The sequence below is a fragment of the Neoarius graeffei genome, chromosome 19 (assembly GCF_027579695.1).
Source record: "Neoarius graeffei isolate fNeoGra1 chromosome 19, fNeoGra1.pri, whole genome shotgun sequence".
NCBI classification, from domain to species: Eukaryota; Metazoa; Chordata; class Actinopteri; order Siluriformes; family Ariidae; genus Neoarius; species Neoarius graeffei.
This window is the reverse complement of record NC_083587.1, coordinates 32220010-32243998: the sequence shown is the minus strand read 5'-3', so window position 1 is coordinate 32243998 and position 23989 is coordinate 32220010. Positions and strand designations below refer to the sequence as shown.

The 23989-nt window shown below is 41.3% G+C and overlaps 1 protein-coding gene across 3 annotated transcripts in view; it reads right to left on the bottom strand.

The window, feature by feature from the left end:
* si:dkey-118j18.2 (uncharacterized) overlaps positions 1 to 23989 on the bottom strand; it is a 50908-nt gene that overhangs the window by 10475 nt on the left and 16444 nt on the right. For all 3 annotated transcript variants that reach the window (XM_060899994.1, XM_060899993.1, XM_060899995.1), the window contains exons 2-4: positions 22631 to 22695; positions 14789 to 14948; positions 12045 to 12174 (exon numbers count right to left, since the gene is read on the bottom strand). In XM_060899994.1, the coding sequence (XP_060755977.1) occupies positions 12045 to 12174; positions 14789 to 14948; positions 22631 to 22650 (310 nt within the window). In that variant the 5' untranslated portion in view covers positions 22651 to 22695. The remainder of the gene's footprint in view (positions 1 to 12044; positions 12175 to 14788; positions 14949 to 22630; positions 22696 to 23989) is intronic.

The following is a 23989-nucleotide window of genomic DNA, read 5'->3' as shown; positions in this document are numbered from 1 at the left end:
TCTATATCTAGATATGAACATTCAAGATATTAATATCGAAAAAGCAACGATATAGACAATATAGAATTTCCCCTCCCCGCGCTCGCCCTGCATGTACAGCTCTGGCAGTCACAACAAACATCGTTTTTACGATTGCCCTTGAATGCACCGCTAAGGCCAGCCAACCACAAACCTTATTTCATGCTTGCTGTGGATCGACAGCCGAAGCCAACCAGTGACAAACATATGAGGGCGGGAGTGAGGGAGACGGACGCGCACACACTACAGACACAGTGGGGAGGGAGGGAGGGAGGGAGGGAAGGAAGGAAGGAGTGCGGAAGATAATGCGGCCGGTGGCGGTGCAGAATCTGACTTGGTGCCAAAACATAAATCATCCTCCATTATTTGGAGGTATTTTGGATTCAAAAAGGACGATGTTAACCAGAGTGCGGTGTTGTGCAGGTCGTGCTTCGCAAAAATTGCGACGAAGCAAGGTAGCACAACAAACATGTTTCACCACCTGAAACACCACCATCGCGTGCTGCACGAAGAGTGTATGACAATGAGAGAAACACCGGGGACTTCTCAGTCATCCCAAAATAAGCCAAAGCAAAATTTGATTGCTGATGCGTTCAGTAGCGTTACACCGTACGAGTCGACGTCCACCAGACATAAAGAAATTACAGACGCAATAACATACCACATTGCAAAAGACAGACATGGTACCTGTGTACAGTCTTGAAAGAGGGCTTTAAAAAAAAAAAATGGTTCGGATGCTGGACAAGTGTTATAAATAATTTATGTAATTATAATTTATGTTAATGTTGATGACTGGCAGTGAGTTCTTAAAAATAAAACTGCACTTTCCACATTTTTTTGTATTATGAGGTTTTTATTTTTCTGAAAAATGCTTGGTTTTTACCGAACCCGTAGTATCGTATCAATATATCTGGCATGAATATTGAGATATGAAATTTTGTTCATATCGTTCAGCCCTGGTGTCCAAATTTTTGACTACAGATTCTCAAAATAACTGGATTGAATAATGGTTTTATCTCTAGGAGTGTTAGCTTGAATATATTTCATGGGTAATCTAATCTAATCTAGTCTAAATATACAGTTGTGGTCAGAAGTTTAAATACAGGGACATGAATCCCATGGCAATGTTTAGCATACTTAATTTATTTTGGGTTTTCTGAAAACCCAAAAGGTCAAAAAAAAAAAAAAATGTACACACACACCCACATAGATTATTAATTCAGTGGTGCTAAAAGTTCCTTTTTTCTGTTTTTTTTTTTTTTTAAATTACCAAGGCATCTTAACATCCTGTTAGTAATCATAGTTGTCTCCAGCTGGTAGCTTCTCTATGTCAACATAAAAAGGGCTTATCTGACAGCTCACTGAGTTGACCAACACACAGTATAATGGGAAAAGTCCAAGGAGCTCAGTGCAGGTCTGAGAAAGAGAATCATAGATTTGCATAACTCCAGCAGGTCTCTTGAAGTCATTTCTAAACAACTACAGATTCTGAGATCTTCAGTTCAAATAATTGTACATAAGGGCAAGTTATTGGCAGGTGTAGCCACTTTGCTGGAAGAAGACCCAAACTGTTACCCTCAGCCGAGAGGAAATTGGTTTGGATGGTCAGGAACCACCGAGGCACAGCCCTGGATGTTCAACTGTGAAGGATGGCGGTGGTAGCACCATGCTCTGCGGCTGTTTTGCTGCCAGTTTGACTGGTGCATTGCCCAAATGAGGATGGGTTCCCTTTTGAGTCTGGTTCCTCTCGAGGTTTCTTCCTCATGTCGTCTGAGGGAGTTTTTCCTTGCCACCGTCGCCACAGGCTTGCTCATTGGGGATAGATTAGGGATAAAATTAGCTCATGTCTTAAGTCATTCAAATTCTGTAAAGCTGCTTTGGGACAATGTCTATTGTTAAAAGCACTATACAAACAAACTTGACAAAGTGGATGAAATAATAAAGGATGACTATCCCAGAATTGTTCAGCATAACTTCAAAACCTCAGAAACTTGGACACAACTGGTGTTCCAACAGGACAATGACCCCAAACACACATCAAAACTGGTTTTGGATCAAGCAGGCCAACATGACACTTAAAACAAGTCCTGACCTCAGCCCTATCGAAAATATGTGGACTGTGTATAGAAGTTTGTGCCAGGAAACAGACATTTCATTGAACTCTAACAATATTTTAAAAAGAGTGGTCAAATATCCAACTGGAACTTCGCCAGAAGCATTTTGATGGCAACGAAGAGAGTCTGGTCAATGCGAAACTTGCTGAAGAACATTTCACCAATTATTAGGTGTACTATATGTTTAATTCTGATCCTGTATGTATAACTGTGACCCTGTGTTGACCCAAAAATTAAAATTTGTGCACCAAATTCTTTTGTTTTCCATATTAAAAGATGCAAATCATTCTGCCCCAAAAAAAGAAGAGTTCAAAGAAATAACTGAAAGACCAATATTGCCATGCCATCCATGTCTCTGTAAACTTTTGACTGCAACTGTATCAGAGCTTCATGATAACACTGTATTAAATCAGCCAGTCAAAAACACAAAAGTTGGTGGTAAAAATCAAAAGAAAACTTCATGAAATTTGTCTCAAAAAGTCTCATTCTACATTTTTAAAAAAAAATATCAAATCTTTGAGAATGATTTTTCAATGTCACTCAGTATTTATTATGCTGTTACACATTGAATGAGAGTATGGCTGAAATTAGGAGGGCGTGCTGAGGGGAGAGAAAACCTTTAGCCAAAACCAAGTTTGATTTGGTTATATAATGCCAGCAATGCAATGACCTTCTGTGTATCCGACAACCCGACAAGTATGCTAAAGTTAAGAACATGCTAAGAGTGTCAGCCAAGGTAGAAATGTAACATGATTATGCTGCAATGACTTTATAATACAGTCGTGTCCCCTGCAAGGGAAAAAAAAAAAAAAAAAAAAAGAGGAGACCGTTGTAGTATGAAAAGTGACCTATAAAGTCCAGAGGGACAGAGTGGTGAAATCCAACCTACATTTTTGGGGAACTGCAGCCAGACACAACAGGACTGAGAACCAATGGAGTACGGAATTTGATTAGGTTTAAAAAAAACAAAAAAACCCCACAACCTTAGGGATAAGGTAATAGAAAGAAAGGAGAAAAAAAACCCATTTTAATCTGTCATCAGCTAGATAAGAGAATGGTTATGTTTAATATATGTTTTGTTGATGCTATAGAGATCTTGCAGTCACGTGACCGGAAAGTACACAACCGCCATCGTGTCGGTCAAAAACACCGCTGAATACTGCTGCACTCGTGTACAGAATGGATCAATTTCAACCGACGGACTACACGGCTCATTTTTCTAATGAACAGATAACTAGATATATGTCTAAAATAAACGATCTACAGATTTGTGACCCTTATGGCTTTCCAGACGGAGTTTTCACGACCGGATTTTGAACTGCCAGCGGAATACCCCGGACGTGTATAATTACCTCATCAACTTTCCCTCGCTGTTCAGTGGTGAAGCACTGCGTGCTTATAAATCTCTGCACAGTTATCTTTACAGAAATTCAGGATTTGTCAGCGACTCAGATGTGGCATCTTGTAAACAAGAAAATGATCCTCACTGGATGGGTAAGTCACCTTAAGTATTGAGTATAGCACTGACCAGCCGATTATAGAATAAGGTAATTCCAAATCGTCCGTGTTGTTTACATGGATCTGGTGTTGGAGAGGTAGAGGCTTGGCAGTGGAGGTTTGAGTAGCTGTTTTCTGAGCTTAGTCAACAGGCCGGCTCTGCCTGTAGCCTCGCTTTTGCTTCGGCTCCCGGCGCCACCTCCTTCGCTTTGCTTCCGATAACAATCCACGGAGACCCCGCTGGTCTTGCAGTCTGGTCTCGTCCGGAATTTTTTTTTTTTTTTTCTCGTCCGGAATGTTGTGCATGCGATGGAAATCGCTACAAACCGTCATTTTCTGCTGGAAACCAATGTCCAGTAAGTCCATACGGTTGTAGTGGATATTGAAGTCCGGTACAGATGAACAACACGCAAAAATACACACAAAAAACATAAAAACTGTGCACAGGTAGGGAGAGCTTGTAGCCACAGCCGTTGTAGTAGAATTGTATATAGTAGGGTTTTCCAGAAGAAAAGGTAGAAGTAAAAGCAGAAGTAGAACCAGAAGTAGAAGGCGGAATATGGCGTTTGACCGACACGATGGCGTCTGTCACAATCTGGATCGGCTGTGACGTCACATGCAAGATCTCTATTCTGGAGAAGGCCAAACTGGTGCAAAAGAACTCCGATCAAGAGTATGCCATTTCAGCATTTTGTTGTGTTTAACACTGAAACAGATAAAATGATAAACATCCTTTTGTGCATTCATGACTGTTTCCAAAACACCACTTCAACCTGTTGAGCTACTCTCTGTATACATGAAGCGACAGGCATACTCCGTCACCATGACTCATGATAATACTGAAACACTGGCTAAAACCAGTGCAGACATCACAGAGTCTCCTAATCCTCTGTTCTTTACGCAAGTTCACATTCCTCAGTTTACAATTTCTTTCCACACAGGAGCTGCTTAAAAGCCCTGTATACCCCAAGCAAATGTTAAAACTTGATAAAAAAAAGACTTAAAGTCCTCGATAGGACTAAGTGTGGGTGGAATCAGTGACGGAGCTTGGCCCTCTTGCTGATGATAGTCTTGGGCTACATCCACACAACAACGGCAATGAGATTTTTTTTTTTTTTTTAAATATCGCGTCCACATGGGCAACGGATCAGTAAAATATCAGGTACATATGGCAACGCAACGCTTGCTGAAAACGATGCAATACACATGCCACACCACTACGTGCGCTGTAAGACGGTCCCATCGGAGACACCAGAACAATAGAAGTATGCACATGCACATAGTGACTATCCCTGTCACACACTTTCTCACTCCCTATCCTATGGCTATAGTCCCTTTAAATCACGTGCTCGTTTTTTGAATGGAGACGCGGAAAGAGGAATGAACGGGGGGGGGGTAGATGGAAGCCGGTACGCCAACATTCTGATATCCTCCAGAATTCTTTAATGGTCTGGAATAAACATCTGAAGAGGTGAGATCGCTCCTTTTTTTCCCCTATTTTTGCTGGCGGGATTGACTCTGCCCTAAAGGCTATTCTCTCACTCGCTCTCTCTCTTTCTTTGCAGCATTACACAATAAATATTCACAGTGAAAATATTTTGTAAGCGCGTTTCATGAACCAAGTTATAGGATTTGTTGACAACTCGCATCGAGTTCGTTACACTTCTACCCGGCATGAAGCACATGTGGTTGTGACATCATCGTAAACAAATCCGTTCTACTCATCCAGACGACTTCGCAACGGCTCCGTTGCCAGATTTTTCCACTCTGGAACCCGTTCTCAAAAGATTTCGTTTTGGGGCACCCAAAACGGCGGTGCCATGTGGACGCCAGGCCGAAATGATAAACAATTTTATCAGATTCACCTGAATCCGTTGCCATGTGGACAGGGGCTTAGACACTGGCCTTTCATTTAAAGGTCATAGGCAATGGTCGGAGGTGAAATGTAGAATATCAACTTTATTGTCTAGAAGAGTGACCCAAAAAGCAAATTCAATCTTCCTAGTGTCTAATTTGCACCCTAAAATTGAATAAAATGATTAAAATATAGCCTGGCAAGCCAGACTAAATGTCAATATTTAGTCTGGCCTCGATCCGTAGACATTTCCGAAGCGGGTAGGAGGAACAAACCGCTGTCTTTCAAACTGTCTCTGTGCGTATAGGCCAACGCTCTGACCAATCAGCGCAACAGTGACTGTGACGTAGTCAGAGCGACAGAAAGCAGTGGGGGAGGCCTTGAAATAAATAATTTTTCAAAATGCGTATTAATTAATAAACAGGTTCTAGATATTAAGAAGTTTGGAGATAATGACCACAAGTTTGGAGTCTGTACCACATATACTCATTTTTTTTCCAAGTGTTTTTCAAGGGTTTGCTTAAACTGTTTTTGAGAGTTTTTATTTAGTGGTGTTTGGTGAAATTTCCCTTAAATTTAAAATAACGGGAAAATAAGAAACAATCAAAAAGTAATGTTTCAAAGCTGTTTATTAATTCTTCGTACTGCACAAACTAGCCCCATCCTTTTGGCTACGAGCGGAGCCAGCTGGTAGATCAGACTTTTGCCACAGCCGGTCGGCAAAACAGCGAAAACGTCCTTCTTGAAAAGGAATGAGCGGAGAGCCTCTTCCTGCTCATGTTTCAACGAAAACTCCAAGTCTAATTCTTCTAAAACTGATTCCAAAGCGGAGTCAAACGCGCGCTGTTCTCTAGCCGTAGCCATCTTTCCTGCTGCGCTTTCTCCAGCGTTGCGCAGCTTTGTCGTCACTCCTGCAAAAGCCCGCCCAAAGAATCCAAACAAAAACCTTTGCGTTGTGATTGGCGGGCACGATTTGATCCCCGGGGTGTTTTTGTTTATATGGTGCGAGGCTAGACCCATTTGCTAGGCAAAAATATTTTTGGCCGCTAGGCGGGTGGGTCTAGTTTACTAGGCAAATTAAAATGTACTGTTTTGCCCAATTTCCGAAGGTTTGCTTATCTCTCACTTATGCGCACTTCCACCGCCAGGGGACTGACGTTGTGACGTCATTTAAGCCAAACAGACTGGGGAGCAGCTCTGTGTTTACTTGCGAACCGAGCACGTGTCCAGACTTTGGTTGTGAGAGGTTGTGTAAAATGTCTGATAGCGATTTTGAAGTAGGAACTCTCCAAATTGAATATCGAGAGGTGAAACCATTTATGTATGAACCTATGGCCGTTGCGAAGCAATTGGTGAATGTGGCTCACTGGTTTGACCGTGCGGCCTCAGAATCGGACAGCGACTCGGCCGACTCTGATCGCGGTGATCCCGGACCTCAACAAGACTCACGCCAAAACGATTTATCCTGGTAGTTATGAAAAATTCCTACTTTCGTCGTAATACTAAATAAGAGCCCTTTTGAAGAATAATTAAACCGCCATCCCTAGTGGATATAGGGAACGATTACTGGACAGTGTGCCGGTGACCCACATTAGCCTGCCATCCGCGGCATTATACTATTTATAGCCTACTCTAAGTGAGGAAATATCCCTTTGACTCATTTCCACAATGATTGTACAGGATCCCTCAGGATTCTTGACTTGTCAATTGCAAGCAAAAGTAAAAATGTTTACCTCCAATCTTCTCCTTTTTGCTTGAGCGTTGCTGCTCCGTTTCTTCTTTGACTGCTTGATTTTGTTTCATGCACGTAATTCACTCTCTCCGCCTCATCTCCTCTTCCGGAAAAAGCCAACGCTCTGGCTTCACGCGCACAATCCACTCTCTCCGCCTCTGGCATCACGTGCACAATCCACTCTCTCCGCCTCATCTCCTCTTCCGGAAAAAGCCAACGCTCTGGCTTCACGCGCACAATCCACTCTCTCCGCCTCTGGCATCACGTGCACAATCCACTCTCTCCGCCTCATCTCCTCTTCCGGAAAAAGCCAACCCACTTGCTCTGCCTCTTCTCCTTTTTCGGAAAAAGCCAACCCCCTCGCTCCGCCTCTTCTCCTTTTTCGGAAAAAGCAAACCCACTCGCTCCGCCTCTTCTCCTCTTCCGGAAAAAGCCAATCCACTCTCTCTGCCTCTTCTCCTCTCTCGGTAAAAGGTAAAAACTTCTTCCTGAACCGGTCCCGTTGTTACAGTTCACTGCACAACAATAAGGCATGGTTTTTGTTTGGAAATTCCTGAACGCACGTCTGTACTCAAGCCGAATGGCAATGAAAATACACGGAAGTGGACTCAACTCAAGCGGTTTGTTTGTCTTAAATGGCGTCACGCGCCGAGTGGTCATGAAAATAGCCGAACAGAAATTTGATACGATCTGCGCTAACTTATTTTAATTATTACTTAACAATACTTCTTGGGACCAGAAGAAAATTACAGAGGGTTTAACATGTAAAGTTTAAAATGTGCATAAAATTAAAACCGTTAGGAGCTTTAAACTAAGATCTTTTACCCGACTACATACTGTGAATTGCACTGCCAATTCTTGTGATGGGACTGAAAAACCTTGTGTGTCACACGTCTGCTACAGGCTTGTCTCTTTGATAACAGTGCAGAACTTGCTTTTTCATTCACAGGCTCCTCAGGCCCCAACACATCTTTTAAATACTAGCTAACTGTATTCTAATTATTTTTGCCATGTACATCAAGAGGGATTGCTGAAGACATTTTACAATAAAGGTAAAAATGACATACATAGATTTCTTTATTTATTCATAACTTTGTAGCTAAAAAAAAAAAAAGCAGCAGCAGGTTTAAAAACACCGAGCACTGGGAAAACAGCACTTTGCGCATACAGAAAAGCCCAAATTACCCTGTATCACAACAGAAAAAGCCCAAATTCAGAAATACAGGGTGTAGCCTAAATTATGTAATTGAAAGGCCTGGTTTACCTTGATGACGCTTTGTACGCTATCGGCATCATCTTAACCAGCTTCATGAGGGAGTCACCTGGAATGCTTTTCAATTAACAGATGTGCCTCGTCAAAAGTTAATTAGTGCAATTTCTTGTCTTCTTAACGCATTTTAGATCAAACAGTAAACAGCCCTATTCCACAACTGTAGTAATCCATATTACATCAAGAACCGGCCAACTAAGTAAAGAGAAATGACATCCATCATTACTTTAAGACATGAAGTGACTTAATTCATAAAAATAAAGAAAAACCAATGAATCCGAAGGCGTGTCCAAATGTTCGACTGGTAATATATTAGTGCATCTCGAAAAATTAGAATATTGTGAAAATATTGAACATTTTCCATCAGTTATTTAAGAAAGGGAAAATGTAATATTCCAGACTGATTACATGAGTGAAAATGTTAAGAATTTTTCTATTTTGATAATAATGGTCTACAGTGCAAAACAAACAAACAAACAAACAAACAAACAAACAAACAAACAAACAAACAAACAAAAAGCCACACCTCAAAATATTCAAATCTCATTTTGAGTTTGAGTAAAACAGTATAAATACCATGCATGTCTCAGTCTAGTTCAGTACACACAACCACAATCATGGGAAAGACTGTCTTCTGGACAACTGTCAAGTCAGCAATCATCGACTCCTCCACAAGGAGGGTAAGCCACAGGTGGTCATTGCTGAAAAGGCTGGCTGGAAAAAAACACACAAGCAACAGCGATGACCACAGTCTTGAGAGGATTGTCAAGAACAGTGGATTCAAGAACTTGGGAGTTCACAAGGAGTGGACTGGGGCTGGTGTCAGTGCATCAAGAGCCACCACACACAGATGTCTTCAGGAAAGGGGCTACAACTGTTTTATTCCTAATATCGAGCCACTCCTGAACCAGAGACAATGTCAGAAGCATCTTACCTGGGCTAAGGAGAGAAAGAACTGGACTGTTACTCAGTGAGCCAAAGTCCTTTTTTCAGATGAAACTAAATTTTGCATTTCATTTGGAAATCAAGGTCCTAGAGTCTGGAGGAAGAGTGGAGTGTTTTATCAAGTCCCAAGTCAACACAGCCGTCTACCAGGAGATTTTAGAGCACTTCGTGCTTCCACCTGCTGACAAGCTTTATGGAGATACCGATTTCCTTTTCCAGCAGGACTTAGCACCTGCCCACAGTGCCAAAACTACTACCAAATGGTTTGCTGACCATGATATTACTGTGCTTGACTGGCCAGCCAACTTGCCTGACCTGAACCGCATAAAGAATCTACTGCTTATTGTCAAGAGGAAGATGAGAAACACCCGACCCCAAAAATACAGATGAGCTGAAGGCTGCTATCAAAGCAACCTGGGCTTCAATAACACCTCAGCAGTGCCACAGACTGATCGCCTCCATGCCATGCTGCAATGATGCAGTAATTCATGATAAAGGAGCCCCAATTATTGAGTGGATAAATAAACACACGTTTCAGAAGTTGGACATTTCTGTAAATAATTTTTTGATTGATCTTTGGAAATATTCTAATAATAATTTGAGGTACTGGATATCTGACTTGCATATATAAGCCATAATCATGAAAATGAAAACAAACAAAAATACTTGAAATATTTCACTTTATGTAAGATGAATACAGAGCATATGAAAGTTCATCTTTTTGAATTAAATTACAAAAAATTGAACTTTTTCCATGATATTCTAATTTTTTTGAGATGCACTAGTATAGCAGCTTGAATTTCTTGTTAACGGGTTCAGGTGTGTTTAAAAATGTTTATCTGGAATCACTGGACCACCCCAAAAAAAATAAAAAATAAACAAATATTCGGTGTTCATCCAAACACCACCATCAGTTGTAAAAGTGTAACAGCAAGAAACTCTGGCAAAAATACAGACAAGAGAGACACATGACCAGCACATGACATAAGAATTGTCCTCCCAGAGACAATGGTGTTCCCGGTCACTTATGGTAATGCCCCTCCTCCCATTTGTGAGGTGGAGCAAGCCGATATATACAAAACACTATAAATCAAGTGCGTTTCCCAGAAGGGGGGGGGGGGGGGGGGGGGAGTAACAGGAAATGAAATCTGTTGATCTATGACTGGAAACAATCCTGAATGTACATATAATATGAATCATGTCTCAATAATTTGCTTTCATTTAGGCCAACGAAAGTGGGAAGGACAAGGTGAATCAAGCCAGTAAAACAGGCTGCTCCTTGGCTTTCTCCAGGTCATAATATTAGCTAGAAATCTACAATCTTTATCGGAGACTTAATGACTAATAGTTACGCTAAATAAATTTACTTCAGTGTAAAATTCAATGAATTTAACTAATTGAATTAAATATAAAATGCCCTGCTGGGATCATGCTAATCCAAATTTTATAACAAATTATAAATATTTCAAAAAGCTGCAATGATTAAAAATCAGTTCCAAACTAAAACGTGTATTTAATTATCTTAGCATTCATTATATGATAGAAGTGCATACTTGATGAAACAAGATCAGCAACTGTGCTGATCTTGCGTAACATTTAATGACGCAACATTTAAACAGCAGTTTGTGTCAAAGATCAGCGGAACGCAGTCCTCCCTAAATCACACAATGAAAATGCAACTGATAAATGACTCTCAGGAAATCACTTTTGCTGTACCGCAACTTGCGCAAGTCAATTGTTAATGCACACAGTCCAAGGAAGTGTTCTGCTACTATTTTTAAAGCCACTTCCTCTCACCATCTCCCCTTGACGAATCTGTTGCAGTCATCTTAAAGTGCATATTGTGGACCACTTTTGTGGTTTTTTATATGAAAGTACGTCCCTTTACACACTCATCCAGAAGGGTAATTTTGCACAAGGCCATCTGTCTACAGCAGAAAAAATAAAAAATAAAACGTGTCTGGAAAAATCCCAAGGGAGTCTGGAGCCAGATTCGTGACGTTACCTGTGGAAGCATGAGCAGGCTGTGCGAGCTTGCACGGTTTTAATGCACAGCCTGTGCAGACCAAGTTTAGCAGCTAGCGATTTTGCATTGAAATATGGAATTGTCATCTGAGCGCAATGCTACTTCACCTTTGGATGAAGAATATAATGAGATGTCAGAATTGGGGCTTCATCTGTTTGGGTTTGATGATTCAAGTAGTGAAGACGACGGAGACAACACCGGGGATGTAAATAATACGGTCGTTTTCTCATAAACAAACCAGCACTGACGTAGGATTCAGAGGGAGGCGTCCCGCACGTGACGTCACGAAAATCAGTGTTTGTCGGGAAATCCAAATGCCAAGTTTTTTCAGAGGCGGACCAATTCGCCTCAAATGGCTTGATTTCAACTGAATTTTTCTGGTATTGCACAAGGTAAAAAAATTGCACAAAATGTGACAGATATTTGACCAAAGTTTAATATAAAATAGGAGAATTACATTGATCTTGCTCCTGAATTTACCCGTGATATGCACTTTAAACTATCTGAAGTTAGTTATAAGAGGGTTTGATAACTGTCAACCTTAGGAACACAATGTAACCAGAACAAACCGTGCTTGTAGCTCTTACCTCCAGAAACAGCTTCGTATGGAGGGGGTAAGTCCAGATGAGACAGGGATGAAGATGGAGGAAGAGAAACGGATGGCTCACCTACGGAGCCTTCATCCTGAACGCCGTACCAATTCGACCAGATTGATGTCTACAATACAGAAAAAATGATGAATAACTATAATTAACCAGAATTCTGTTCATCTTACACAAAGTTATAACAAGTGCATCATTTACTGAACTTCATAAAGTCATTGAGTTGACAGTGATATAAATCTTTGGGTAAATAAAAGCTCTGTATAATCATTACTTAAAGCAGATCAGGAGAATCTGTATGTGGCCACAAAAATCTCAAAACTTCATGAAACATCATGTCATTTAAGACATGGACAAAAGAGATTAACAGAAAATAAATATCCAAATAGTCCAGCTGCTTCTATCTATCTATAATAATAATAATAATAATAATAAGCATGTAACATCATGTGACGATAAATCGAACAATAAATTTAACAATAAATCAAAGTTCTCTTTTTACATATTGCTGAAAGCTGAAGAAAAGTGAAACAAACACATAGTACGTTCATCAAAGTTTATTTTAAAAAAAACAAAAAGCCCATGTCATTAACTTTTTTCATTTTTAATAAAAGGAATATTTTAGTTAATAGGCTGTTATATTTTACTGCAACCTTTACAAATGTGGGTAAATAATTGTTGGTTATAAAGAAATTGAAACAAAAGTTTTTATTTAAATTTAATAAAATGAAGTGGAAATAAAATAGGAAAATTAAATATCACTTTTTGGTCATAAAATTTTCATATAATATAATTTCTCAAAAAAAGATTCTGTGAAAATCAAAAATTGTGAATCCAGTATCATGAACTGAATCAGATTGTGAATTGGATAAATTGTTACATGCATAGTACAGGGTTCTCCAGAAAATCTAAAGCAGCTGGTTTAAAAAAAAAAAAAAAAAAGTACCGTAGTAGTAGGCGGCTCTGAAATTTGCGGCCATCAGCACACTAACGTTAGGAGGGTATGGGGGCATGTCCCTCCAGAAAATTTTGAAATTTACATGCCTTCTGGTGCATTCTCAGCGAATAAATTAACTATTTCCCTGTAAAATACTTGCAAAATATGTATGAAATTTCCCTCCATGTGCTTGGCTCTCTCAGTTACCCTCTGTAGTACGCTGCCTGACTCTGTACACCTATGCTACGGTGTGTTCATGTGGTCCGGCTCAACCAATCAGAGCGCGAGAATCAATCAACAAATATGGCGTGATTTCCGGTGATGCTAGACTTGAATCAAAGACAATTTCGTGGTGAAATAATTGGATTTGCAGCAAATTATGGGCAGTGGAGATGATACAAATTGCTTGAACAATGAAAGGCATTTTTTTTTTTTCTGGGTTCGAGTAGCTGGTGCAGACTGTCTGTGTATGCGGAGAAAACCGCCAGTCGCCAGCGCTTGTGGACATCTCTGCTAATAAACAACAAAAATGGCTACTGTTAGTAATCGCAGCTATCGATTAGTTCGCTAGCTTTAGCAATATGTCTGCCTAGCCTTGTGGATGACTCCAGTCACATGAAATAAGCGCATCGGCAGAGTATGCGCAGGTATGCAGACAGACAGACAGGCAGGTAGACTATCCAATATCATTTCACTGGGACCGAATGAAATGAATGGACGGGGTTTTTACAGCCTTGCGACTGCCACAGATGATGAATTTGTTTCTTTTGTCACAGCATTTGATTTATTCAATGCTCTTGAGCTGTAAAAAGAATTTAAAGAAATAAAACCAAAAAAAAGTTTCTAAAAAACTATTAATCCAACCATAACATAGCCCAGGAAATTTAACACAGAAATAAAAAGCAGTCTGAAATGCCGCTTTTCCACTACCAACGCGGCTGAGTCGGGCTGAGCCGTGCCGTGCTGAGTTGGGCTGAGTCGAGCTGAGTGGGGCTGTTGGAGTTGCATTTCAACTACAACCGCGCTGAACCGTGCTGGCTGGAAGTGGGTGGACACATTGGGTGGAGTTAGCGAAAGTGGGTGGACGTCACGTGATGTCGTTAGGCGGCGCAAACAGTGACATCAGTGACCTTTTAAGCGGTAGTCTCATGACCCGGATAGTAAACAATAAACATGGAGGACATGGAGTCGTTAGTGTTGCTGGTCTTGGTGCTGTGGCTTGTTGTCACCGACAACGCCAACAGATACTGGCAAGAGCGTATAGATGAGGCGAGGCGCATAAGGCTTCAGAAATTCTCGTAATTTGTAATTATTCTTCTTCCAGGTTTACGGTGTTTCCAGATCCCAGCGTGCTCGCGGGGCGTGTGTGGGCATGTGAGGACACTCCTCCTCACCAATCAGTGCACAGAGGAGTGTCTCCTCACGCCCCTAGCCCCACTCGGCTCGGTTTGCTTCAGCCCCACTCCAAAACCATGCAAGTTTTGGGAGCTGAGTAAGGCTGAAGCGAGCTGAGTCGTGCTGCTCTGAGGTAGTCGAAACGCGAGCCGTGTCGGGCTGAAGTGAGCTGAAAAAGGGTAGTGGAAAAGGGCCAAAAGTGTAACATACCACTGTGAGCAGAATCTGTCCGTCTTCCCTAACTGAATTTACAGACATGTTTTCTTACCATTCATCACTCACTATTTTATTTAGCTTAAATTTACTGAAAGTCAAATAGCCAAACAGGATAAAAGGTTATCCTGAGAGGAAAATTTACCATCTTTAATTAACTGATTAATTGATGTAGCATACTTACATTTTGGTTCTCGCACATCTGATGCAGGTACGCTCTTCCTCCCACAATAACGATCTGGGCATTGCGTGGATTACTGAGATACGCGGCCAGCTGCCTCTGTCTTGAGCGGTACCAGCAGACGTAGAAGAAGATCTTTATCATAATAAATATTATGACAACTCTGCAAAGATGAATATAGATATAGTGACAAAGCTGCATTCAAAGAAGATCATCTCAGATTATTAAACAGCTCTAATAAACAAAAGGTGTGATGCGGTCCGATGTAGAGTTGCTGTTGATTTTCCAATAACAGCGTGTCCTAAAGTGATGGCATTCTTATAGCAAAAAGGCAACACATTTTTCATCTACTTCTTGTTGTATGATTTATCCATTTACTGTTACATTAACGTTATTACTCTCTATTCAGCTGATATTTAGTCAAAGAGATGACAGACAAACTCATTGCTATAATCAAATTAATAACCTGAAAGTTCCAGGAAACCTAGTGTAAAGTATTAAAAATATTTGTAGGATATCAAAGCGAAGTGTTTTATAATGCCAGGTGAGAAATTCAAGTCTTCCTTATGTCGTCTCGGAGTGTTTTCTTGCCACCATCTCCTCCGGCTTGCTCATTAAGAATAAATGTAACTTTACTTTAGTCCTCTTCGTCCCAGGCGGGACACAAGGGATCAACAAGGCGTCTCCATTTTAGGGATGACGAAAACTAAAAAAAAAAAAATCTTGACCAACCACCGAGCTTCATTAGCCGGTTAAAGTTGGTTAACCTATGAGTTTAAACAGGGATGCAAACGGCGCGCCTTTTGGCGGATGCCGCCTTTTTCACGGCTGAATCGTGCAGATCTGATTTTTTTTTTTAGGGGGGGCGTTGGAGTGTTTGAATAATTTCATCAGAGTAAATTCTGTATTAAAATTACTAAATAAGCAAATGCCGTTACAGTCCATGAAACATAGGAAGTATGAGAAGAAAACAGTAAATCAGAAAGCTGCGCACATTTGTGCAAACGTGCGCAGCTTTCTGATTTGTTTTCTTCTCATACTTCCTATGTTTCATGGACTGTAACGGCATTTGCTTATTTAGTAATTTTAATACAGAATTTACTCTGATGAAATTATTCAGACACTCCAACGCCCCCCCTAAAAAAAAAAACCCCGGATCTGCACGATTCAGCCGTGAAAAAGGCGGCATCCGCCAAAAGGCGCGCCGTTTGCATCCCTGTTTAAAATTCTAGAATTGGAATTATTAGAATCTATTCTAAATCTAACCGCAAGCATCCGCACATTCAGTCCCAGTCGCTGCCCTCCACTCACATTACCTTTTCTACAGCGCGAAACATTTAGTCAAACACAGCACTGATGTCGAGGGGTTTGTATTGGAGCGGAGGACAAATGGCTCCAGCTTAGAGACAGTTTCAGTTGGCCACGATGGCGTTGAAAATAAAGTCAAGTGCTAGAAGAAGTACATAACATTCAGTGATGGTAATAATGGCGTTAAAATAAAGGCTGTTATAACACCGGGTAATCTAATTAATTACCGTAAAATACCAAATAATAGCCGAGTTCCAATTAACCGCCGAGTTCCCTTTAACGGCCGGGTGTACGCGTGTGTTGTGACAAATAAAGGCCGGTTCCGAATACTCGCCGGGGTCTAAAAAAAAAAAAAAAAGCGTCCGAACGTTCTATCTAGAATCTTGAGGCCCAGCACTTTTCTGGTTTTCTGGTGTTTAAACGATTTTGCATTGCATAGTTTTCTACCGAAACAATATGAATGAATGAATGAATGAATGAATGAATGAAATTATTTCTATAATACTGTTTACAACATTTTGTTACGCAGGGGTGATAGCGTTCCGGCGCGCCGTGGCTGGGGAAAAAAAAAAAATCTAGTTCGCCCATTGTCCTGTGTCATTCTGAGATGCGCAGATAGACAGTAAAGGGAATTCGGAATTCCCTTTACTGTCTATCTGCGCATCTCAGAATGACACGTAACTTACACGTAACTTACGTGATAATAAACATGCCATTTCAATGTTATAATCTTGGTCTACCGTAATATTTCTTGAGGAATGCAACTCCGTAACTTTTGACAGATGTCTTAGCCAATTACGTTTGACATGGGTGTGTGGGATATCACTTACGTCATCGAATGAGGAATACTCCTTTGGGTATACCCAACGAAAGCCAGCGTGTGTGGTGACATTGAGGACTGCGGGTTTCCAAGGTTGGACTGCTGCTTCTGTTAAACGACCTAAATTGCCGAATGCATGCGTCAAAGCACACACTGAGTTTTATTAAAGACCTTATACCATTTCACTTGCCCTTACCCATTCGGATCTGGAAGACGCTTTACAAAAAAGGTGAGAGCGTTCTAACATGCATTTCAGTCTGCTCGCAGCCAATCTAATCCAAGGGGCCTTTTCAACAAGTAATCTGTCGTGCAAGTTGGGCAGAAGCACGCGTCAGGCAGGCAACATGTAGGCCTACAAGTCAGTAACCTATTCAACTAACTTTCATCCGAACTTTAAGTTTTCTACGGGGTCGAGCCACCGTACCAACTCACTCGGGGAACAGGCTCATATCGGCCAAATAGGGAGACGTCTTGGAGAGAAACGTGAGAATGCAAGATGACAGTATGTAGCCACTGCAGGTCACTTATTTTTCAGCATAAGAAAAAACCCTTTGGTTTGACACTTCGCACCCTAATTATGTTGCTTCAACGTCGCGCCCTCCATGCAATTTCAGATTGACAGACATCGCGAAGCGCAAAGGGTGGAGGCTGCATGGGTGAGGGTGATAGCAAGTGACCATAACTTTGCAGAGTAATTAAATCACAGTGCTGCGCACAGACAATGGTGTGGTTTCTTGATTATTTTGTAAAGCATGCACTTAACTAGTCATTAACAGGAAAAGGTGTGTGATTTATCCTTTATCCACCCCGACTGTGCCATGCGAAGATGCATTCTGCGCGTCTTCAAAATTCCCCGAAGTCGGCACCGTGCTATCTGTAATCTAACTCTAAACAAACTGTAAGTTATACTGGTTAAAAGTAGGCCTATCTGAGAATGATTTTTTTTTCCCCCGTTTTGAGGTAGATTTTGGGGAAGGTGTTTGTGAAGAAGGAATTAATCGCCTGTTCCAAATAGCCGCCTAGTCTCTAATACGCGCCGGGTCTCTTACGTGATTGAGACAAATAATAGCCCGGGCTATTATTTGGTATTTTACGGTAGCTACAATCGTTATAACGCCGTTACCAATATCAACACACCATTACTGCATGGTATTGAAGTTGCTCTGAAACCGTCACCGACTTGGCTCACAGATATAAAAGCTGCGTTTGTCACTCCCCCTCCAGACACCGCTGTCATTTCATTCTCTCCCCTTCCCTCCAAAAGTCAGCATCTGCGCCTTTAGTTTGCGTGGAGAGATCTGATCTGCAATAACATGCATTGTTGGCTACAGACCGAAACATACTTTCAGAATGCACTGGCCAAGGCAGGACTAAACTCCATGTGCCTTCTAATAATAATAATAAAAAAAAAATAGTAATTTATAAGCTAAAAAGCCTGTGTCTATACTTTTCTTTCGCCAAGTGGCAGCTGTCTTCAACTGGGGTGGGAGGGCGGGACATGACTGAATGGGTGTTTCTGATTTGTCAGCTGTCGTCCTTACACCGCATGGCATGCCCCAAGCGTTTACAACACAGAATTCCAGGTTCTCCGCTCCAAAATCGACAGCTTCAAAACAATTGATTTTTTTTTAACCGACAACCAAAAAATAAATAAATAAATTAACCGGTTGACGTTGATTCAGTCAACCATCGGTCAAACGGTCATCGGTTAACATCCCTACTCCATTTGTTCCTGTTGTTTGCACCATGTTGTGCCTCACCCCATAACAGCCCCATCTCCTTCAGTTCGTGCATGATGGTACGCCTCCATGTGGTTTTCGGGCGTCCTTGGTTCCTTTTTCCAGGTGGTGTCCACTTCAGTGCGATCTTTGGGGTACGCGACTGGTCCATTCTGAGGACGTGTCCTCACCATCGCATCCGGCGGTGCTTGATCTCAATGGTGATGTCCTGGCTGCTGGTTCTCTGGTAGAGTTCTGTATTGGAGACTTTCATGGGCCAGAAAATGCGGCAGATTCTCTTGAGGCATCCGTTGTGGAAAATGCTGAGCTTCTTCATGTCGCTCTTGGTCACCCTCCAGCACTCAGAGCCATACAGCAAAACTGGTTTGATAAAACTGGTGTACAGCCTGAGTTTTGTAGTGGTGCTGTACTGCCTGGATCCCCAGATTGGCTCGAGTCTGGTGAAGGAACCTCTGGCTTTGCCGAGTTTAGCTTGTATGTCCTTCTGTGCCACATTGTCTGTGCTAACAACACTTCCAAGATAAGTGAAGTCACTGACCTGTTCTAGAAGAGCGCCATTCACAGTGACCTGCGTTTCACATCTGGTGTTTACGCTCATGACTTTGGTCTTGGAAGTGCTGATGGTTAGCCCCACCTTGGCGGCGAAGTCACTCAGCCTGTCCGTTTTCTGCTGGAGGTGGGTAAGCTTGGTGGACAGTACGGCAAGGTCATCCGCAAAGTTGAGGTCTTCTAGCTGGGAGAATGGGGTTCACTGGATGCCTCTGGGCTTGTCACAGGCATTCTTCATCACCCAATCGATGGTGACCAAGAAGATGACACATCCCTGTCGCACACCAGACCTCACAGGAAACCAGTCTGACAGTTGTCCATCTACAATGACACTGCACTCGAACTCCAGGTAGAAGAGCTTTAATCAGTGTGACCATCTCCGGGGGTACACCACAGGAGGCCAGGATCTTCCATAGAGTCTCTCGATGCACACTGTCAAACGCCTTCTGGAAATCTATGAAGTTGATGTGTACAGGGGTGTTCCACTTAATGCACCGCTCGATGATGTTCCTCAACGTGAAGATCTGGTCAATGCACCCCCTGCCTCTCCTGAAGCCGGCCTGTTCCTGTCTCAGTCTACCATCAATGGCTCTGCCCATTCTGCCAAGAACCACCCTACAGAAGATCTTCGACAGGACTGAGAGAAGTGTTATGCCTCGCCAGTTATCACAGGCCTGGAGGTCACCTTTCTTGGGGAGCTTCACAACAAGGCCTCTGTTCCAGTCATCGGGGACAGCTTCCTCGTTCCAGATGTCTTTGAAGAGGTCAGTGAGGACCTTACTGGAGGTGTCTAGGTCAGCTTTCAGCATCTCTGCATGGATGGAGTCGATACCTGCTGCTTTCCCATTCTTCATGGCTTTGATGGCTAGTCTGACTTCTGCCTCAGTTGGTGGGCTGGTAACGATATCCAGCAGTTCGTTGGCAACGGGGGACTCCGGTGAGTCAGCTGGGTCTGATCGATTCAGTACTTTCTGGAAATGCTGTACCCATCTTGCCACCTTCTCTTCCTCAGTGGTGAGGCTGTTGCCTTGCTTGTCCTTGACCAGCACGGAGTGGTTTGATGACGTACCAGTAAGCTGTCTAGTGATCCTATACACCACACTTGTAGAATGTAGGCTATATATTTAAAAAGTTTATATCCGGAATTTATACATTTCTGTAAAGATGCTTTGTGACCATGTCTGCTGTTAAAGTCAAAGCGCTATACAAATAAAACCGAAGTATGTAAAAGTACGGTGGACCACCACGAGCTCCCCGAACAGCTTCAATGTGCCTCTGTCTTTGATTCTTCCAAAAGATATCCCCTCAATTACTGTTTTAATGATGGTGAAGAACACTGTTTCACATGTTGGGACAAAATCTACTGATATTGAGTTCTGGTGACTGAGGACCACAGCACATGATTTACATAATTTTCATCAACATCAGATTACTCAGTGGGTCTTTGTGCTGTGTGGATGGAGAGGCGGAGTCATCCTGGAAGAGCCTGCCATCCATCAGTATAGAAAAATGTTTCATCAGGGGACACGGGGAGCCGAGCAAAAAAAGTCCACTGGTTTTCTTTTAACTTGTTATATATCTGTATATACTGTATCTAAAATCAAACATGCACTGAATTCACTCATTAGCACCATCGGAGATGTGGGTGTGGAATAATATTCCAATCTGAACACCTGATTAGCACAGTAGGCAGGAAGTAGGGGTTGTTTAACCCCTTTACCCCACATGCACCAGCACACAGATTTATAGTCATCACAGTACACTACAATCACTATGTTGGCTGTTTCTTCAATTCCAAGGACTATCCAGGCATGAAAACGATTTTAACAAAATCTCAAAGCTTTCACACCCTATGATGAGTCCCACTCACTTTACAATTAAAGGAGAACTGAAGTCATTTTTAAACTTGCTTTATTTCTTAATTAACGTGTTATTCAATTACGTTTTCGGTTTTAGTAACCTTATATCGTGACTCGTATTGGCAACTAATTGCAATTAAATATTACGCTTATCGGCCTATTCGGTTTTTAGCCATGTTGAACGTAGTTCGTTTGGTCCACAGCAGGCGTCGCTTATCCACGTGATCTTCACGAGACTTGTGCAAGACTTCGAAGCGTGAAGTGTCAGCCAGGTGTCAGTGCCGCCATTTTGAAAACTGTTTTCCAAACAAAATATTGCACAAAAACGAGTTTAAATGATGATTACTGCATACTTTTTTCAAACTTTCCTGATTGCTATCAAAACAAACAAAACTTCCGGCTTGATTACATAAGCATTCGAAAGAGGGCGCGCGCGTCTTTTGACAACGTTGGCAGATGTTGGTCACTTTGATGTCCGCTGTACGTTTTACTTCTGTCCTATGATGTCTCACACAGGTCTCAACGAATCTCGTTTACAGCCATTGCTTTGACATATGGACTGATATATTACAGAGCATATTTCAAACACTCATAACTTGCTCTTGCAGTGACTAAATAGCGATCAAAAATGCATTCCTATATTTAATAGAATGAGAAATATAGAATTTTTATAATAAAAAAAAATTTGCCTTCAGTTCTTTAAGCTAGACGGCCTTTCGATTTCATTGCTGAAATTTAGTTCCCTCTGAAATTTGGTCATTGTGATAGAGGTTTATTTCTGTAATACCTCACTAAATATCAGGCCATTCTGTAACTGGGATGTTATTTAATTTGAGGGGAGTCCTGAGCAAATAATGAGCATGAAATCGCTCGCTTCGCGCAGTCAAGCAGACAGAGGAAGTCCGTGTGCGCATGCACAGGTTTACCTTGACCGTGCACTGACAGTTACATCATTCTGTCGCTAAACAAACAGCTGACCACACCAAGGTGCTCGCTGACCGCCGATATTTATTAGTTTGGTCCTGCGTTTCCTTTCCTTCGCAACATAATGCCTTTTCTTCTCGCTTTCCGTTACTGGAGTTGGTCTTTCACGTTTCATTCGCACACTCGCGTCCTCCATTGTTCTCTCTTGTTTCAAATTTGTATCCCACAATGCCTTGCGTAAACGGGGAAAGCCCACCATGTCATGCATGACGTAGTATCTTGAATTAGGTCATGGTGAAGCAGGAAAAAATAGCAGAGAATTTAGGGCCCTAAATTCATTAATTGTTCTATGGGGGGGGACCTAATAAAAATGGAAGTCTGTGATTTGAATTCAGTAGCTTTTGGTCCACTAAACAAAAATAATCGGGTGCTGGGGAAAATTCTTTTTATGATCTAAACTTGAAAAAGCTGAAAGGCAGTATAGCTTTAAGGAGGGCCAAGTTTGGTGAGGATCATGTTGACGTTAGGGCTGAATTATTCAGACTTTCGCAGAAGACCAATGTTAACCTCATTAACCAGCAATTGTAGATTTGGTTCCTTGGGACATTAAAGTTTAAAAAAAGAAGAGGAGAAAATTCTGACTTACATGTACCAGTACAGCTCCATAGTTTAAACTTCAGTCTGAATCAGTCTTCATAATCTTCAGTCAGGCTGAAACCAGAACAGAATAAACGTTTTGATGTTTAAAAGTAAAATGTTGATGTCACTTCTGGTATAATTTTTGCATAATTTAATCTAATGACTAACAAATGAAGTGTTATTATGCAGAAGTTTGTTTTGTACTGACACTGTGTGAAGTTTTTCTGCCGTTTCTGTGACTGAATCTCAGTTAGCTTTCTACTGTACAGAAAGTGTACTGTGTGGTGTGTGTAAGGGATAAAACACTTCCGAGCATGCGGTTAGAGGAAAATATTCAACCATTGGGTTTTGTGACGTGACGTGACCCAATACAGAGTTACTGGTACTGCTCTGAAGTGGAATATTTGCAAGTAACAGTATGTGGTTTATTCTTCTTATTCCTCAATAATTTGCGAACATTTACAACTCTTTACTTATGAATGAATGTCATGCTTTTTTTTTTTATAGTTACATTTAATGTTGTGGAACGTCTGCAAGAAAATGGAGTTCCTGTTGTCACTTTACAACACCTATAAAAAAAAAAAAAGTTGCTTCCTCAACTGCCTCTTATTTCCCTTTAGCTCAACATCAAAAAGACAAAAAGAAAACGCAGCGGAAATACCCAAGAGCAAAGTCCTAAAGACGTCAAAGCCTTTTCAAAGTGCAAAGTGCAGACTCTTACGGATACCCTTTCCAAAAGCGTGAAATAAAAACGTGGACCGCTTGCAATCACATCAAGCTGCAGAAAGAAGTCTGGTAAATTTTATTGCTTAACAACATGAGCTCATTCATGACATCCTGTGGCGCCAAAAAACCCCAAGCCTACTCCATCACAAACACCATGGAAGATTTTTTTTTTTTAATATTTATTTTATTTGGAGACTTTTGATTAACATGGTTAATAAAGGAAAGAAAAAGAGAACAAGAAAACAGTGAACAGAGTGCAGAAGGAAAAAGGAAACAGATGAATGAGGACAAACATCAACATAAACATTAAAATGTAGGTTAATCTTTTAAGAAGGCTGCAGAGTTTTTTCGTTCCAACTGTAGAATCAAAATCCAACAATTTTTTTTTTCAGAAGTATAAAATCTTTTTTTTACTCAAGATTTCACAAGGGTCCTGATCTCTCCGTCAGGCTGTACATTATCCCCTACTTATTAGACACATTCTGACCAATCAGATTTGAGAATTCTACATCACTGTGATATTGAGTCTACAACTTTTATCAAGGTAAACAAGGATAAACGAGTGGCAGAAAAATCAATCATTTGACAGATATGCGATATCTTGGAAACGTGTACTTCAATGTGATTTGTTACGATATTG